The sequence below is a fragment of the Coniosporium apollinis genome (assembly GCF_000281105.1).
Source record: "Coniosporium apollinis CBS 100218 chromosome Unknown supercont1.91, whole genome shotgun sequence".
In the NCBI taxonomy this organism is placed as follows: Eukaryota; Fungi; Ascomycota; class Dothideomycetes; genus Coniosporium; species Coniosporium apollinis.
In genome coordinates, this window is record NW_006913353.1 from 505 (window position 1) to 17074 (window position 16570).

Below are 16570 nucleotides of genomic sequence, written 5' to 3' on the forward strand. Positions count from 1 at the left end.
TTGGTTGGAGAAAGGTAACGTTAGATGTTCTTTCATGCATGTCGGCGCAGATGTTTCGTGACGATTTTGAAACACCCCACCAACGTCAGTGCGCCGCCGATCCTCCACATTCCCTTGTCCAATGGTCCCTCTCTCTCTCACACCACCAACAATACCACAATACTTCAGAAACTCCAGAACCGCAGCCCATTCGCTACTCTACTTGACCGCACCTTGAGCAAGCCAGCTTGCATGCGCTGAATTGAACGCTCTACTCTCCACGCCTCCCCAGGCTCACCATCTGCGCTCTCCCTCCGCAAGCGCCAGTCTCCCGCAATTAGCACCTGCCTCGTGCACGCTCGTGCTTCCCCACGCGCAACGCCTCTTCCTCGCGGCCGCACAGCCTAGACGCCTCGTGGCGTAAATCCTCTCACGATCCGTTCTTGCGTAGTGTCCAAGAGGGCACTTGAGAAGCATTCCCAACAATGGCAGACGTAGCCCCAAGACCTGCCGAAATACTACCAACTACACCGATGCCAATCTCTCGTAACCAGGCGGACCTCCAGAAGTAAGTGCTTGATAGCGCATGAATCAACTCGCCGACTCTAAACCTTCAAGATACCCCTGGTACTTGCAACGTGCTTACCCTTACAACCAGGCCTCGCAGTAATCTGAAGCTGGTGACACCGAGATCGGTCCCTCCATTACAGATTGACAGCAATATACGGAATGCTCATGTTACCCTCGACGTCTTCTCGCCGGTTAACCATAACGGGAGCTACGAGTTCGATCGCGTAATCAAGGCGGGAGCGGTGCTGAAGCGTACACGTAAGACAAAGGTATGATAGCCGGATCTCCCCCGCTTGTGCCTCAGGGATCAGCGCTGACGCATAATGCAGTCCTGGAAACCTATACACATAGTTCTTCGACCAAACCTACTCTCCATCTACAAGGACAAAGAAGAGACCAAACTACGACACCAGATCACGCTCTCGGAGCTCACAGCAGTTGCGCGGCAGAAGGATCCCAAGCGGAAAGCGAAACACGTATTCGGCCTATTTTCTCCCTCTCGCAACTTCCACCTCAGCGCCGAAAGCGAACAGCAAGCACAGGAATGGGTCGAACTCATTCGCAGCGAAGCACGCATAGACGAGGAGGAAGAGGAGATGATGATCACAAGCCCGGGCGGAGCACGCACCTCGTACCAGGGCTTCGAAAGGCACATGAACCGAGAGAACCTGGTATCTAGCTCCTCGGAGAATGAGCCACTTCAACGAACGAGCACAATTGTTCCGGCAGACCTGCACAGCGCACGCCAGCAGCCTCACGGGTTGATGAGCTACTCGGGAAACGAACAAGGCTCGTTCTCGGACTTCTCGGATACAGCTGGAACAGGTCATCCCAGGGATTCTACATGGTCGCTGCCCCATGTCAGCAACACCGAGAGCACGCAGGCCGACAAAGAATACCCCGCAACAAGACCTTCAATGGCACGCAATGCGAGTCAGATAAGTGGGTTAGGGGCCATGCCGGATGAGGGGCGCGTTGTGTGCCAGGGCTGGCTGCACATTCTCAAGTCCAAAGGCGGCGTGCGGCAGTGGAAACATCTGTGGGCGGTGCTGCGACCAAGAACTCTTGCTATGTACAAAAACGAAGAGGTGCGTCAAGTCGACACTGGCAGTACATCTGCCCAGACAGATAGCTAACACTACCGCAGGAATATTCCGCCAACCTCATCATACCTTTCCCGAACATCATCAACGCCGTCGACATTGACCCAGTCTCGAGAACCAAACGGCACTGCATGCAGATACTGACCGAGGAGCGCAACTACCGTTTCTCTGCACCTGACGAAGACTCTTTGGCGAGATGGCTCGGCGCTCTGAAGAGCCTGCTTGCGAAGAGAAAGGAAGCTGCGCTGCAGAGAGCTGCTGCAGTGAGTGCGAGCTCAGGCGCCCTTTCCTCGTTACCAGTCAGGTGATTTTACCGCGGCTTGGGGAGCCTCCTTGTTAATACTACGCGAGCGGCATTCGTGGAAGCGACTCATGTCTTTATGTTCATGGCCATGACTTACGAAGGGTGATATCCTTGGGGTGGTTGTTTTAGTACAGGCACGGTCGATGATTGGGTGGAAGACTGTACAGTACCTGCATGGATGGCGTGGGAGGGCTGAGTCACGTGCATAGCAACATTGTTTTCAAACACCCGGCGGTCGAACTGGACTTAACAATGCAATTGCACTCCAAAACCTCTTGATCCCACTGCTCCCTCCAGATCATGCGAGAACTTCCCCAACTGAATATTTGTCCTGCCAAATCCAGATATCGCCGTCTCCGATAGCAACAGTATATCCGCTCCCGCAACATCCTCTCGCAATCCAACATACCAAGAATTCATACGGAACGCAGCGATGCGCGAAACAGCTATACCGACCAGCGGAGACAGAAACCCACGCCCCAACACGAAAGCTGCGCGCTCGTCGCTGCCGCGCGCGCAAGACACAAAACCTGAGGTTCTCGGTGTTCCCCAAAGCGGCCCGCCTCGGACATCCAACTCGCATCGCCCTGCACATGCGCCAAGCAGGCAACGACAACCTCTCACAGCAATCGCGGACAACGCCCACCAACACAAGTCACCCGTCGCCTTACCGGTGAAACCGCTAAGCCATTCACGAAATGGCGGGACTTGCACTCAGTCGCGCGTGCAGCCGCAGCGTCCTCTTGGGACAAACACAACGAAGATTACTACCGCGGAGAGGGTGTACCGCCGGCCGTTTGCGACACACCCGGATAGGACGGCTGCATTGTGGAGAAGAGTTCGCGATACGAAAGTATACCAGATGGCGCCTATTGCTCAAGAACGAGCTCAGAAGACCGGTACTGGGCCGAACAGTGAAGACATTCAAGACGGGAGAGTAACACGGTCTCATACCATGCAAAGCAGCCGTGTACCACAGCCAAACTACATGGGACCTCCTGTTACCGGCGCAGAAGGAGATAACGTCCAACGCAAACCTATAGTGCCCGGTGGGAGAAGCAGACAAGGACGAGGAAGAGGCGGTGCTGCAGCAGGGAGAAAGAAGATCAACACTGCTGCTAGAAGTGTTGATGAGATCACGAAGGGTATCTCGCAGTATGGAATCGATGCCGAGGAACTGACCGAGCCGCCTTCGATCCCTGAGAGCGCCCCTAGTCTAAGTTCTCGACCCTTCGGCACTACTACAAGCTCACGGTCGTACACCGCCACCGCGTCCGCAAAGACATCGCGCATAAACCTTATGAACCCTCGCAAGCCTGGTTTTGAGGAGTATGCCGCAGCTATCCATAACATTGTGATTGATGATACGGATCACAAAAACGACACGCTTACACCCATCAACATACTCGAGCCTTACACGGGTCCAACCTGGCCATTCTGGCATTTTGGTACCAGCGTTCCAAGCGAAGGAGAAAAGTTTCCGTACAGCTCTCTTGAAGGGATCGACGCAGCGGAGATCTGGCTATCCTTCTCCAGTGATTCGACCAGAGCCATCACCAAAGCCTACCAAGCTATGAAATTCAGGAACTTCTGTGAACAGGAGTACGTTTGGTTTGCAAACGAAAAATTCCTGAAGAGGAAAGATCCAAGTCTCGAGGCTTCCGAAGATGGAAAGTGGCGTGCGGAGCGAATGCTTCAGCTCGTCGCTCCAGCGAAATCAAGCAAGTGGGTCCCTCCCCCACGCTGTGTCGAAACAGAAGGGCCTCCCGAGTATAAGTTCGACTCCCGGCCTGATTGCGCCTACTGGCTGTCGCTCGTGGGTTTCAACGAGGATTACCGGAGCGAGATCAGAAGCATCCTTTACGTGCATGAAGGCTGGCTTATATGCCCTTACTTCACCATCGAGTTTAAGAAGGATGGCGAATCGGACGTGCAAGCCCGAGCCCAGGCGGCCGTAGTAGGGTCCTTGGGCCTATACAACCGTTTTTTGCTAAGGTCGAAGGCGATCCGACTCCTGAAGAGGCATTGGACTGAAGCTGACGAGGCGCACATGATGCACTTCGCCTTGACGTTTGTGGGAGCGGATTTTCAGTTCTGGATCCTCAAGCCAAATCCGCTCGGACCGGAGGGATTGTGGAATGGGTGTACCATGAAGCTGTTGTGCGAGTCAGGATGCACCGCGAGTTCTGGAGTGGAGCGACTGGAGCACTGGATCAATGAGATCCACAGATGGGGTTTAACGAAACACGCCTCAAGCTGCAAGGACGACGTCAAGCTGCTTCTTCGGGGTAATGGGATTCGCACGTCTGATATCGGCGTTGAACTACGGTGATCCGGGCGCGCCGCTGTAAATAATCTGACATATGGCAACATCACCGGTATCCAGTCAGCATCGATATTATTGACACCCACAGCGCTCTCATAGCAGAATCCATATCTAGAAGATCCTTGGCGTTGTTCCACCGTCTATTGGCCTTCCAGTTCAATCCTTTATCTGCATTACCACGATATGTTCACAGACACGAGAGGAAAAGTCTCGTGGCAAGCAAACCCCGGCGTCATTTGTTTCATTGAGTTTCCGTGACAGAACCTCCAGCAGCTCACGCTGCTGCGAGCCTCATGCAATATTCTATACGCTCTGCGTGCCACCTCTTCGTCTCACGCAAGACTTCGTCGTTCGCTCATGTGACCTACCTCACGCCAATCTTCATCGTCATCACGTGTCTTCGCAGCACTTTTTCTGTACATCGCTTGTCCACGCCGTACCCTGTCCAGCATGACGTCCCTCTATCGCCTCTCTCTACACAAGATTATCATAGTGGAATGATCCATGAAATATAGAACAGCAAAAACTTATTTCCAAGGAAACCCCCGCCGTGTTGGAGATTTTTTTCCGGCCTAGATGTTAGTCGAATGACCCGAAGAAGGCTGGCGAAAGCAAAGTGGCGGAAATGGCGGAAATGGACCGCTCGATTGTAGACTCCAATGAAGTCGAAGCCATTGCGCTTGCGCGTACGGTGTTGGGCGATGTCAAGGTTCGCGAAATTTATTTCGCAGGCAAGATGCTTCTTGTACTCCCTGTCATGATCCAAAAACCTGTCTCCCATCGTTGGCCTACAGATCAAGGATAGGGCTGTCCTAGTTCAGCAGCGGATCCCCGGAGTCACGCTGAACGTCGCCTGCCCATGCCCGACACCGGAGCAAAAGACCTCGTTTAAGAACCAGGCACGTTCAATCTTGTAATCCCTACAAACCATCCGTGCTCCCTCCGCCAACCACCCCCCCTTTCATTATGCCCGATCCCGATTCCCGCAAGAATTACGGTTAAAGGAAACAGGATAAGACATCCTCTTCGGCGATGACCGGGACATCGATACCAGACTCATGCGCAACGACCTCACCTAGTCGAACATCATCGTGGAGAACGACAGGATCGTGGCGGTCACCGACTAGGAACTGGCTGGCCACTTCGGCTGGGAAGCCGCGGAAAAGGTGTATATCAATGCCCGATGGCCTGTTCCGGGCGCTTATGCGGACTTAGGCCTGCGTGAGGAGAGGACGAGGGACATGTTCTTCTGGAAGGATCTGTATGCGGTGCAGCCCAATCAAGAAGAGAGTTGGGGTTTCCATTGGTCTCATCCTGGGTGCTACAGAGGTCTGAGATGAGCAAGCGGCTTTGGATTGCGGATTTGGCATAGTCAGGGCGCTTTTTGATTTGCACTCCAGAGACGTCCTTTCTGCTCATGCGGTTACACAGTTTGGTCTCCTAACCCTCGAATCAACAGCAGAGAAAGGATGAGATACGATAGTTATGTCGTGTAGACTCATCCGTGTGTGCGGCGAGGCCTCTTGTCTCCCTCCGTTGGGGAAAGAACAATGACCAAGAACTCGCTCTCTTCAGACTAAATCCTGATGTTATATATCGCAGATATACCGACTATGCACATCTCGCCAGCACCCGTTCCTGCAATGCTACAAATTGAGGTCGCCAAACCGCAAAGAGCAAAGAGCAAAAGTTGTCGGTCCTCTCCATCCTGCGCCGTTGCAGTGCGCAGCGCCGAGTCCACCAGCCATGAGGCAAAAAGCAAATGTGCGCGTAAATGAGCAATGCCACCGACTATGCTTCCACCTTCACCCCTTCCATCTCCCTACTCAGCATCTAGCTGCCTATCCACCGCACTCCCCTCATCCGCGGACCCAGCTACAGACCCAGCCACCCCATCCCCCTCCCTCATGCCGCCAACCGCGCCAGCCCATTCCTTTCCACCCGTCCTCAACACCAAAGCAAGATTCAGCTCTTTCCCAAACCACCTCTCCCGCCTCGTGTTCTCCCTCTTCCCGCCCTCGAGCGCACTCCTCGCGGCCCTCGTCGTGCGGACCCTCTTCCCGTTCCCACGTCCACCCTCCGAAAGCAGGCCACTAAGCCGCACCCGCTGTTCCTCGAGCCTGAGATCATAGGCCGCAATGCTCCTCACATATGGCGCGAGATCGGTCGTGAGGATGCTGAAGGGGCGGTCGAAGGACGAGGCTGTTAGTGCGGTGGTGGTGGAGTGGGAGGCGTGGAGGGCGGGCTCGGAGATGGGGTCGAAGGCGGTGGAGAAGGCGGTACGGGTGAGGGGCTCGTGGGTGCGGGTGTGGTTCGTGTAAGCTCGGATGTGGTTGATTAGAGTTGATTCAGTGAGCGGCTGACAAGTGGGCTCGAGTTCGGTAGAGTCGGAGGCGGCGAGTTGGCGTTCGATGCTTAGGTGCGTGCTTAGGGCGAGCTTGGTGTCTGTGGCGGAGTAGTCGGTGATGGGGTCGGCTTGAAGGACCGGTTGGCCTTCGATGTAGTTCGAGCGTGCCTTGTCGGTTATCGGAGGTTGGGTGGTGTCGATGCTCTCCTGCCAAGTATTGAGTGAACGAACATCAGGGTTCAGGTAGATGGACATACCTGTCTGCCAGTGGTAAGGCCGATCTTGCAGTACACATCGGCCGCACTCGCCGCATCCAGCAGGCTCTCCAAATCACTCAGAGCCTTAGTGTCTTTCGCCAAAGAATCCCCATCTCCAAGTAATTCCAAACAAGCGGTACTCTGAAAACTGTCATGATCCCAGTCCGCTGACAAGTGCCAGTTGTCCCAAATCTCGCGGAGCACCTCAAAATCCCTGTCAAAGCCGACATGTTCGGTTGCAGCGATTAAATCACGGCCAAGCCAGCCCATGCCCGCTTGATACGTTCCTTTGCTGGCAACCCGAATGGTGCGGCCATGTTCATCCACGTCGCTGCCAGGTGGCCACCGTTGAAACATCCATTCCAACCCGCCCTTTTGGTCGCCCACTGCTATCTGACACCAGAAGTTGAGCTCTGTAAGGCTAGCTCTGAGGTCATGCTGTTTTGACTCGTAAAGGCTTAAGACGGCCTCGCGCTTGAGTAAGTGGCCTTCATTCGCTGCCAGGAGGAGAAGATAGTCTGTAGTAAGATCGGACGGCGGTGGGATGAGCCGGAGTATGGCATGTAACGAAAGAGCGTCTAGAGGGATGAGGTTCTCGTCGTTGCATGTCATGATGATCGGGCGTTTGGAGTGGTTTAGGAGATTGAAAACGGTCATCCAGAACTGCTTGTCCTCTTCGAAGAGTACGTCAACCTCTTCGAGCAGAATTAGGGATTGCTTTTGCTGCCGCGGCTGGGATTGCTTCGCAGCCTCCTTCAACGTATCCTTGCGGGGCTTGGCAGTTTGGTGCTCGCTCTTTGGTGAAGCTTTTTTCTGAATGGCGGGCTTGAAGAAAGTGTTCATGGTGCCTTGCCGACCGCTCTGGAGGTCCTTGTTGAGGGCGTCCGAAAGGCGTGACATATCATCTGCAACACTCCCGGCGGTGGAACCTCCAGAACCTCGCTGAACAAGATGATTTTCCACCATGTCGCCGATCTTGTCGAGCACATCCTTGCCGCTTCGACGACTGCCCGGGTTGATCTCGAAGACTTCGAAACCGAGCTCCTTCGCAACGGCATAAACAGCAGCTGTCTTGCCGCATCCGTGCGGTCCACTCAGCAACACGGCATTCGCCACCTTGCTTGGACGGCCATTTCGAGATTCGAGATCACCGGTCCGGACTACGGATCTTTTTTGAGCGCGTCCTAACTCTCCAGTTATCAAATCCTCCGGACCAGTGAGTTCGTCCATTTCAGCCATCTCTCCATCGCTGTCGACGATGAAGTCGTCAAGATCTTCAGCTTTCCTTTTCTTCCTTTTCTTGACCGGCTTGCTAGTCGCAGCTTTGGCAGCAGTTGTTCGAGACGATAGGCCAGAGCTTTTGGGAGCATCTTTGGAGGCGCCCTCAACGGCCGAAACAGTCAGACCCCTAAGCCAGTTCCTCAGGATAATGGCTTCGGTGCCGGACTGAAGAACGTCTTCGGCAACTTTTGGCGCATACTTCTGTGTCCAGGTCCGCGTCTCGCATTGGCCTTTCTCCCACGCTGTCAGTGTGCTGTTGATACTCTTGTACAGCCTTCGCAATGCTGGATGGGCGATCGCAAGGTGATCATCTGCGGTGAAAATTTCTGACTCATCCTGATTGTGAAGCGCAGAGAATGATCGAAGTTCCCTTCGGGCGGCACACTGCATGTCTGCCCCAGTCACAAGTAATCTTTTCGGCACACGTAGCATCTCCGGAACCCGGTCTTCTTCATGCGGCGCATCCTTCCTTGAACTGATGCCCAGAGCACATGAGCACAAGGAGATAAGATTCTCCTGTGTAGATATTTGAATGACGTTATCCTTCATTTTCCGACGACCAGGTAAGGAACCACGAGTCACGGATGCGGACGGTTCCCGGACAAGACCAGACACCAACTGGACATCTAACGGCTCCCGAACATGAGCTGTGCCTTTCCAAGGCCAAGGGGCTTCTCTCGATCCCGGATATCTTAACAACTTAGCTCGCTCTATTCCGAAAGCGGCAAAGGAGGATATACCGGAGTCTGGAGGGTGAGCTGCTAGAGCTAGAGCCCTAATCTTTCCAGGTGTCGAAGCCGTCTTCATAGGTCTAGAGAAGACATCGGCCTGTTCAGAAGTGTCTTGAGTGGTCGCTTTAGAGCCCGTTTCTAATCCATTGCCAGAGGCCTGACTTGTCTTCCCTAGGAAAAATGGATGGGTGGGCTTCGGTGGACCAACTGGCTTCTTGGGCTTTGTCGGCGAATCCGCCACTGTTTTGTTGGAATCCAGGATCTGTTGAATTCTCCCACCGATTGCAGCTCTATCCTGACCAGTTTGTCCGTACCGTATCACAATCATTTTGTGACCTTTGACTCTTCTAGACCGTTTCCTTTTACCAGGCGAAATTTTCTTCGCAATGTCGCTCGGTGCTGGTTGTGGACTTGATACGGGCGAGCTGAACCTGCCTGCGGCATTCAGCCTCAGCATCTTCTTAGGCGTCATCTTTCGTGGAGATGCTGAAGGCTGCTCAAGATTGACTCCATGACCAGCGACGTCCAGCGTGCTCAGGCGGCTCTGGGCCAGCGGTAGCGGTGAGTGGGGGACCTCGATCTGTGCCGGCGAAGGCAACGAGATTGAAGGCTCATCGAGCGGTGGTGTCTGTGGGACAAGAGCGCTGTCGCTTGCGCTATGTTCCGCGGCTGCTGTACCTAGGCTTCTCAGCTGTACCACCTCAGAGCCCTTCTCTGCCTCTGCGAGTAGTTGTTCGTGCCAGGATAGTGACGATGGAGCACCAGGCTGTAGCTCTCCAGGAGTCGGCACAACACCATCCTCTGCGGGGGTAGTCCTGCGACGCTTCCGGCGGTTGAGATTAGGGTCCTCCTCCAAGGAGGTAGCTTCATCCTTGCCAGCGTGCCCTTCTGCGACCCGACCCTGGGTGAGAGACAGTATCGATCCCTGTCTGGCTGTGCCAACCGAAGCCTCAGCCTTGACTTTCTTTCTGCCAGCCCGCTTCTTCTGTTTAGGTTCATTGCTTCCGGCATCTGATCCGGCGTCCGCTGTAGTTCTATCGAGGGCTGGCGAGATTGGTTGCTGTTCCAGGGCAGTTGAAGCTTTACTACCTGTGGTCGACACTTCAGCGTTGATCTTGGTGCCGCATGAGGCTGACTCACGGCGGGTCTTGTCGAAAAAGGGGTGCAAGCTCGACCTGTCACTCAGATTCATTGCGGTAACCAGCGCGGCAAGCGCCATGAAGCTTGCAGTCCGTCATATCATTTCGAAACCGATGTCGGAGTGGAGGTCAAGGAGGTCGAGGATGAGGCGCAGGAGAGTCGACTTCAAGGTCATTCAAAGGGTGTTTTGTTGGGGTGGTTGAAGTCAAAGTACTCTCTGTCGGCAGACGCGCTTCATGTCGTCAGACGCGATGCTTGTACGCGCCAAGATTTCGGCCACTTCAGCCGCGGATCATCTAAAGGCCCGGCCTGGCCTGCGATCTCGAAGTTTTTTGGACGCCGTGTCGGTGTATGAAGGAATCACTCGCAGTCTCCCTTGCTTGACGATCCACGCAGACGCATTCTTCCCCGTCTGGCAAACGTCATGTCGTTCGGCAAGGCGATTGAGACGCCCCATACCTTGGCTTCACTGCCGCCCTCAGTCCATGGACGCGCGCTTGCATCCACTGTACATGCATTAAATCGGTCCAAGAAGAGAAAGAGGACAGAAGTTGCTGTGAGCGTGGATGCGGAAGGGATAAATATCTACAATGTATGGGAGGCAGGTCGGCCAGTTTCTGCGGTGCTAAGAAATTTGCATAGGTACAAAACCCGCGCCTTGTCGCTTCTTACGCCTTGCCGCCCCAGACCCGCTTCACTGCGCCGCCATGCTCGGCATACCTCAAAGGATCCGAGGGGTCGCGACGTCTCACATATGCCTCTATAGCAGGCTCAGCGGGTGAATCGAGGCCGCAAATTGTTTGCTTCGCCGAAAACGTGAAAAAAGCATTCGCCGGTAATCCCACGAAAACTTCATACGCTCTCCCGAAGTCGTCGAAACCGGTCGTCTCCGTCGATGTTCTCGCCAACAATGCCAGTTCACAATCGCGAGACCCCATCCAGGATGTTTTGATTATTCATGCGGACGGCCAAGTGGTGTGCCTGTCAGCGGACCTCACAACGGAGAGATGGAGTGAGAATCTTAGTAGCCTATATAGCTCACAGGACTCTTCCCAAGAGAAAAATGGTATTGCCGTTGAGCACATCTCCTACACCGAAGCGGCCGCCGCTAGAAAAGGTCTTCTGAAGGGTCGCGAAGATGTCATTGCTCTACTGGATCCCACATTGGACGGCGATTCCGGCTTTTTAGAAGCTACCAGGCTACTTTGCGTGGTGACTGCTGAAGCTCAACCCGCGGTCACAAAACTCAAGCCACGAAAGCTACAGCTTTACGCACTTCGGCCGAGGTCGCCGGATTCCATCACCAGCCGTCGACCAGCTATGCAACATCTGCTGACCTGGGATTTACCCACTCCTCATGTTAGAAGCCACGATCCGGCACGCCAGCCATTGTATAATATCCATGCCCTGTCTGGTACACTTCATCAACTGCTCGCTGGCACAATCACGACCTACGACCTCTCAGGGACACTCCCACGGATAGTTTCGGAGCTTGGTGATGACGCCTCTTCATTTCAAAGCTTCGTCCGCCTGTCTTCTTCGCTCCTGCTGGCATCTTCAGCAACAACATGTGGAATTTACGATGTCAAATACGATTCCGTCCAGGCCGTGATACCGCTTGGCTCGGACGCTGAAGCAGTAGCCAACTCCAAAAGGAAGCAGGACAAATCAGCCGCGAACCTTGGATCGTTAGCCCTTTTGACCTACTTTGGGGACATTGGACTGGCTGTTGGTTTGGCTGACGATGAACTGGTTGGTATACACATCGGGACCGACGTGGTTCCGTCGAAGCGGACCCGAGCAACTGAGGGCTTGTTGATAGATTCCATTGGAAGGGGTATCGGCAAGAAGAGCGCCAGAACAGAGAAGATTCGTCAAAGTACTTTGGCTAAGCCTCCGAAGGGCTGTCTGGTCGGCCCTACAGGATCATTGGATTCCACTTGGTCCGAGAAAATGGCCGAGCTTGATAGACATCTTGAGAACGGCGACATTGATGACTTCGAGAGGCTGTTTGCCGAGAGTGTGGGCATTTCACTTGCAGAGAATACCCTGCCAAATGCCGGAGACTCAGCACCGAAGGTTTTACCGAATGGTATCAAACAGCCAAGTAGAGCCGACGGTGATACCCAGTCAGACAGTGGAGTAAGAGCGAATGTCGACAAAGTCGACGGAACAAGTTCTGCATCTGAAAATCAATCGCTTGTGCTGGCGGAAGAGTGTCCACTTCCTGATTGGCAGTTTCCGAGCCACATCTCCAGCAGGTACCGCCAGGCTCATCGGCACAAAGCATTGTACGCGCTGCGTAAGATTTTCTCCCAGGTTCACCCAAGTGATGGTTCGTTCCAAGGGGAAGAAGATACGCCAGGATCAATCACCATCCAGTTTTATCCGCCGAACCTCTTTCATTGGCTTATCATCTCGGGCTTTCTCACACCCGACATGGTCACCCAAGCGCTGCGGACGTCACCTGGTGCCAGTAATAGCTCAACTTCCGTTGCTTCACCGGACATCATCTCTGCAATCGTCGAGTACGATCCAGAGATGCACCTCCTCCACAGCATTCTCGACGGGCCCTCCTACCTCGACATATTCCAGACCGTCAAAGCCATCCAACTCCTCATCCGCAGCCTCGACAACAAACCTATTCCAGCACCCACACCTCTCCTCCTCACCAACGGCACGACCAGTGTAGCGAACGACACAAACAACGACGAAGACGACGCCAACCTCGCCGAAGCCGAAGACGCCGCCTCCTCGGACCTCGATCACGCCCTCAGCACCCTAGAAGACGGCCTCGCGATCCGCAGCCGCAGCCTCCGCACCGCGCTCACAAAACTCCACTCCTTCCCCGCTTCCCACATCACCTCCGCCCTCCGCGCAACCCTCTCCCACCACGAAATCATCTTCCTGATCCAGATCCTGCGCATTGAGCTCGCAGACGGCGGCTGGACGGCGCGCTACATCGACGCCGGCCCCAGCGGGCGAAGCGACGAGGCCGGCGATCCATCAGATCGCGGCATCGTGATCATCGCCGAGCTGCTCAATTGCGCTCTTGACGCTATCGGCGCGGCAGGATGGCTCGTCTCCGGGCTGAACGCTGCAGACGGCGGTGCAGAGGACCTGCTGCATTCGCTGCGCCTCGAGATCTCGGCTGCGTTGGAGGGCACGCACGAGGCGAGCTTTATGCGCGGCTTGCTGGACGATTTCTGCAGGTACGGGGCGAAGAAGCAACGGACGCCGGGCTTGCCGAGCGCGAAGGCGCAAAGGAGGAAGGGGAAGCCTGTTACGGTTGCGCTGGCCACGCCGGAGGAGGCGACGGAGAGGAGAATCTTGCCGCTTGGGTTCAAGGTTGAGAGTAAAGTGCCCGAGACTAAGGTTAGTGCGGGTGGGCAGGTCAAGGTGAAGAGTAAGAGGGAGATTGGGTATGAGATTAGTCGGAAGGTGGGGAAGTATAGTTTTGAGAGGATCGTGATATGAGATGGGAACGGTGTCGAACGAAGACGATTTTGTCGATCCAATCTTACAGTTCCGCCATCCCACTCGCGAGCGTATACGTGTCTGCCATCGTGTTGCGGCTGAATGAACAAATCCACCACCCCTTCCGTCGCCGTCTGTGCTCGCTACCAGCAAGATGGAGATAGTGGTCTCCAATCGCCTCGAATCTAGCAGCATGTCTGCTCACCTTGGGACGCTCCGTCGAGATCGACGGCGCCTCGGCACCAACACCGCTGTTAACCCGCGGCGTTCTCCCCTCTCATAAAGTTCCACCGTTGACCAAAAAGTGCGTATTATGCAGCAAACGGCAAGTCCCCCACTCCCCAGCTGCATTTCCCCAACGCCAGAGATGCTCATCCTGCCACCCATATTTCACATGTACAGTATTCACAGCTCACTCTATAATCGCGCCATCACTCCACCCTCATCCTCCCCAAAATGGCCCTAATCCCCTCCCCACCCTCCCGGCCCCCCTCCACCCGTCCCTCCAGCTCCTCCACCAGCCCCAGCGCCTTCCGTCTCAGCTGCCTGATCACCCGCCGACTATACTCAAAGCTGCCCATGCGGCCCATATAATCTACGGCATACCGCTTCACCTGCTCGTCCTTGGTCTTCTGCTTCAGGACGTTGATGAGTACGAGGTTGGACGGGTCGGCGCGGATAGCGTGGATAATGGGGAAGGAGAATTTCCCCTCTGTCAGGTCTTCGGCGAAGGTCTTGAGGGCTGTGTAGGTTGGCGACAAGAGGTTGAGGTGGTCGTCGAGGATTTGGAAGAGGAGGCCTGTTGTGTTTACTAGGGGGACGCAGTCGCTGTTTCGGAGCGCGGGTCAGAGTGGTTCTCTTCTGCTCTTTGAGGATCCGCCTTAACATAGAGAGTGACGTTGGAAAACTAGCGAGAGAACAATGGAGAAGGGAGAGTTACATGTCCGAAGCACTCTCCGCCTGCATAAGCTTCACGGCCAACCGGAACAGTCCCCCAGTCTTGTTCGAGACCATCTCGAGGTAGTCGGCTTCGCTGGGGCAGGTCAGGGTGTCGCGCCAGAAGAGATCCATGCCCTGGCCTCGGTGCAGGTTCAGCAGTTCCTCAGTGTAGATGTCTATCGCTTGCGGGGATCTCAGCTTCGAGAGCTCTTTGAGGGCGAGGAAGTAGACGTAGTTGGCTGAGTTGATCGTCTGGGCTGTGCCGAAAATGGAGTTTGCGACTGGGACGCCGCGGCGGAGGAGGGAGGAGTCCTCTACGTCGTCGACCCTGGTACAACAGTCCATCGTCAGTGTTAGGCTCCTCTCCTGTCTACAACCTCCGCCCGCCTGGCGTGCTCTGCCGCTGGATGCATGCGAATCGCAACAGCCATGGCCATACTCACAGCAGACTAGCCGTATGCAACATCCCCACCACCCTTGTAATAACCTCCAAACTCTTCTCCGGCACCTTCAGCCACGCATTAAACGCCGCAATCATCTGCGCCCGAATGTCCTTTCCCGGATGTCCGTAGAGGTAATCATACGGCCCTAGCAGTATCTTCTCCTTCTCCTCCGACCACGTCGCGCTTTTCTGGTAGATCAGCTCGTCGCCTATGCTGCGCAAGGGGTCTGAAGGCGGCGGAGAGAGGGCAGACGGGTATGTGTGCGGTTGCTGCGGGTGCGGCTCCGCTGTGGGAGGTGGGGAGGAAGGGATACCGTCCCGGAGGGCGCCCAGCGAGGAGTCTCGCGGTTGTGGAATCATGAAGGGCGGGGCGTGTGAGTGTATAGGCGATTTGCGGGACTTGGCTATCCAGGCGTCCTCGGGAAGAGGGCGGAGGACTGGGTTCGAGGCAGCAGCTCCCTTCGAGGGCGGCCGCGTAGGCGATCGGGGCGGGGATTTGGAGGTGGTGGGCGAGGTACTGCTTTCGCCGCCGGTGCCCATACTGGTGCCTTTTGTGTGGCTGTGAGAGGCGTAGCCGTTCGCGAGGACGCCCCAGGAGCTCCGGCGCGTTGGAATGGGATTGGGGGATTGGAAGGTGCTCGAGAGCCTCGCCGGATTTTGGATTGGTTCGGAAGCCATCACGAGGCTGGGTTGAAGGTAGTATACCTAGGCGATGTGCTAAGATGTAGGCGCCGAGTGGAGCTATGATAGCTTCAAGAAGCTTCGCCGACGGGATTGTAGAGCTCTGAGGAGCTTGCGGTGCGCGGGTAGAAGGGGAGTAAGGATTTAGAGACTACTGTCAAGAATGCGCGAAAAGGTGAACATGCTGTTACAATATGTACACAGGAAGAATCGGACCTGTTAAGAGTTCAAGGCAGCAGCGAGCAGAACATAACAGGTGGTGATGTCGTACTCGTCGCGTGGCGCGGCGATCATGTTGACCTTCCACATGTTCACATGCGTGCAGGTTGCTCAGGGTCCAAACAAGCGATTTAGAGGCCGGGTCCGACAAGGTACCGGTACACCTGCAATAGCACTGGACCTCAATGACATTGTGATACTACCTGTCTGCATACACATATACATCTACGAGGCCTGAATCGTCACCTCCATCTGATCCGGCATCTAGTCTCCGTATTTTGCACCCAGACCATGGTCAAAATGCTACGCATAACCTGCTGCATCGCAGTCACAGCAGAATAGAATTCAGAGTGGTTGATTGTGAGGCTTTGAACACGATACGAAGGAGGGGGTATTTACGGAGGAAGCGGCCGCTTAACGGAGCACGACCAAAGGGCTGCTCGGCACAGTATTTAGGTGCTTATAGAGGGGGACTGGTTCATTAGATGTATCTTCAGTCAATACAAGGTCCAGACACGATCTATACAAATTGTTCTTTGGTGTTGTTGATGGTATTGGAGGGTGGTCAAGCGGCCGGCGCTTCACCAGTAAATACCCCCACCTTCCTCTAACGTAGGGTAGCAGTATAGCCATCAGCGGCCGTTTCGCAACACTGTTCGCCCATTTGAGGGAGGCAGGTGGAAGGTGTAATAAAACATGTAGTTCCTTGGGTGATGCTGTCCAGTACGCGCTATGGCTGTTGAGCGAAGCTGGCTGCTAGATCCAGTCTGTATC

At 54.9% G+C, this 16570-nt stretch overlaps 5 protein-coding genes across 5 annotated transcripts; 3 read left to right on the plus strand and 2 right to left on the minus strand.

The window, feature by feature from the left end:
- Positions 1–464: 464 nt before the first annotated feature.
- On the plus strand, positions 465–1960 carry W97_09201 (uncharacterized protein; the record flags this gene model as incomplete). The annotated part of the gene is made up of 4 exons (XM_007787063.1): positions 465–547; positions 638–818; positions 879–1637; positions 1697–1960. The coding sequence occupies 4 exons, from the start codon at positions 465–467 to the stop codon at positions 1958–1960; spliced, it is 1287 nt and encodes a 428-aa protein (XP_007785253.1).
- Positions 1961–2818: 858 nt separating this feature from the next.
- Positions 2819–4288, plus strand: W97_09202 (uncharacterized protein; the record flags this gene model as incomplete). Its single annotated transcript, XM_007787064.1, has 1 exon — positions 2819–4288. The coding sequence occupies one exon, from the start codon at positions 2819–2821 to the stop codon at positions 4286–4288; it is 1470 nt and encodes a 489-aa protein (XP_007785254.1).
- A 1816-nt stretch (positions 4289–6104) lies between these two features.
- W97_09203 (uncharacterized protein) lies at positions 6105–10090 on the minus strand (the record flags this gene model as incomplete). The annotated part of the gene is made up of 3 exons (XM_007787065.1): positions 6105–6836; positions 6887–9987; positions 10039–10090. The coding sequence occupies 3 exons, from the start codon at positions 10088–10090 to the stop codon at positions 6105–6107; spliced, it is 3885 nt and encodes a 1294-aa protein (XP_007785255.1).
- Positions 10091–10462: 372 nt separating this feature from the next.
- W97_09204 (uncharacterized protein) lies at positions 10463–13515 on the plus strand (the record flags this gene model as incomplete). Its single annotated transcript, XM_007787066.1, has 2 exons — positions 10463–10630; positions 10681–13515. The coding sequence occupies 2 exons, from the start codon at positions 10463–10465 to the stop codon at positions 13513–13515; spliced, it is 3003 nt and encodes a 1000-aa protein (XP_007785256.1).
- A 431-nt stretch (positions 13516–13946) lies between these two features.
- W97_09205 (uncharacterized protein) lies at positions 13947–15574 on the minus strand (the record flags this gene model as incomplete). The annotated part of the gene is made up of 3 exons (XM_007787067.1): positions 13947–14343; positions 14456–14782; positions 14898–15574. 3 exons carry the CDS (start codon positions 15572–15574, stop codon positions 13947–13949), a joined length of 1401 nt encoding a protein of 466 aa, XP_007785257.1.
- Positions 15575–16570: the final 996 nt, after the last annotated feature.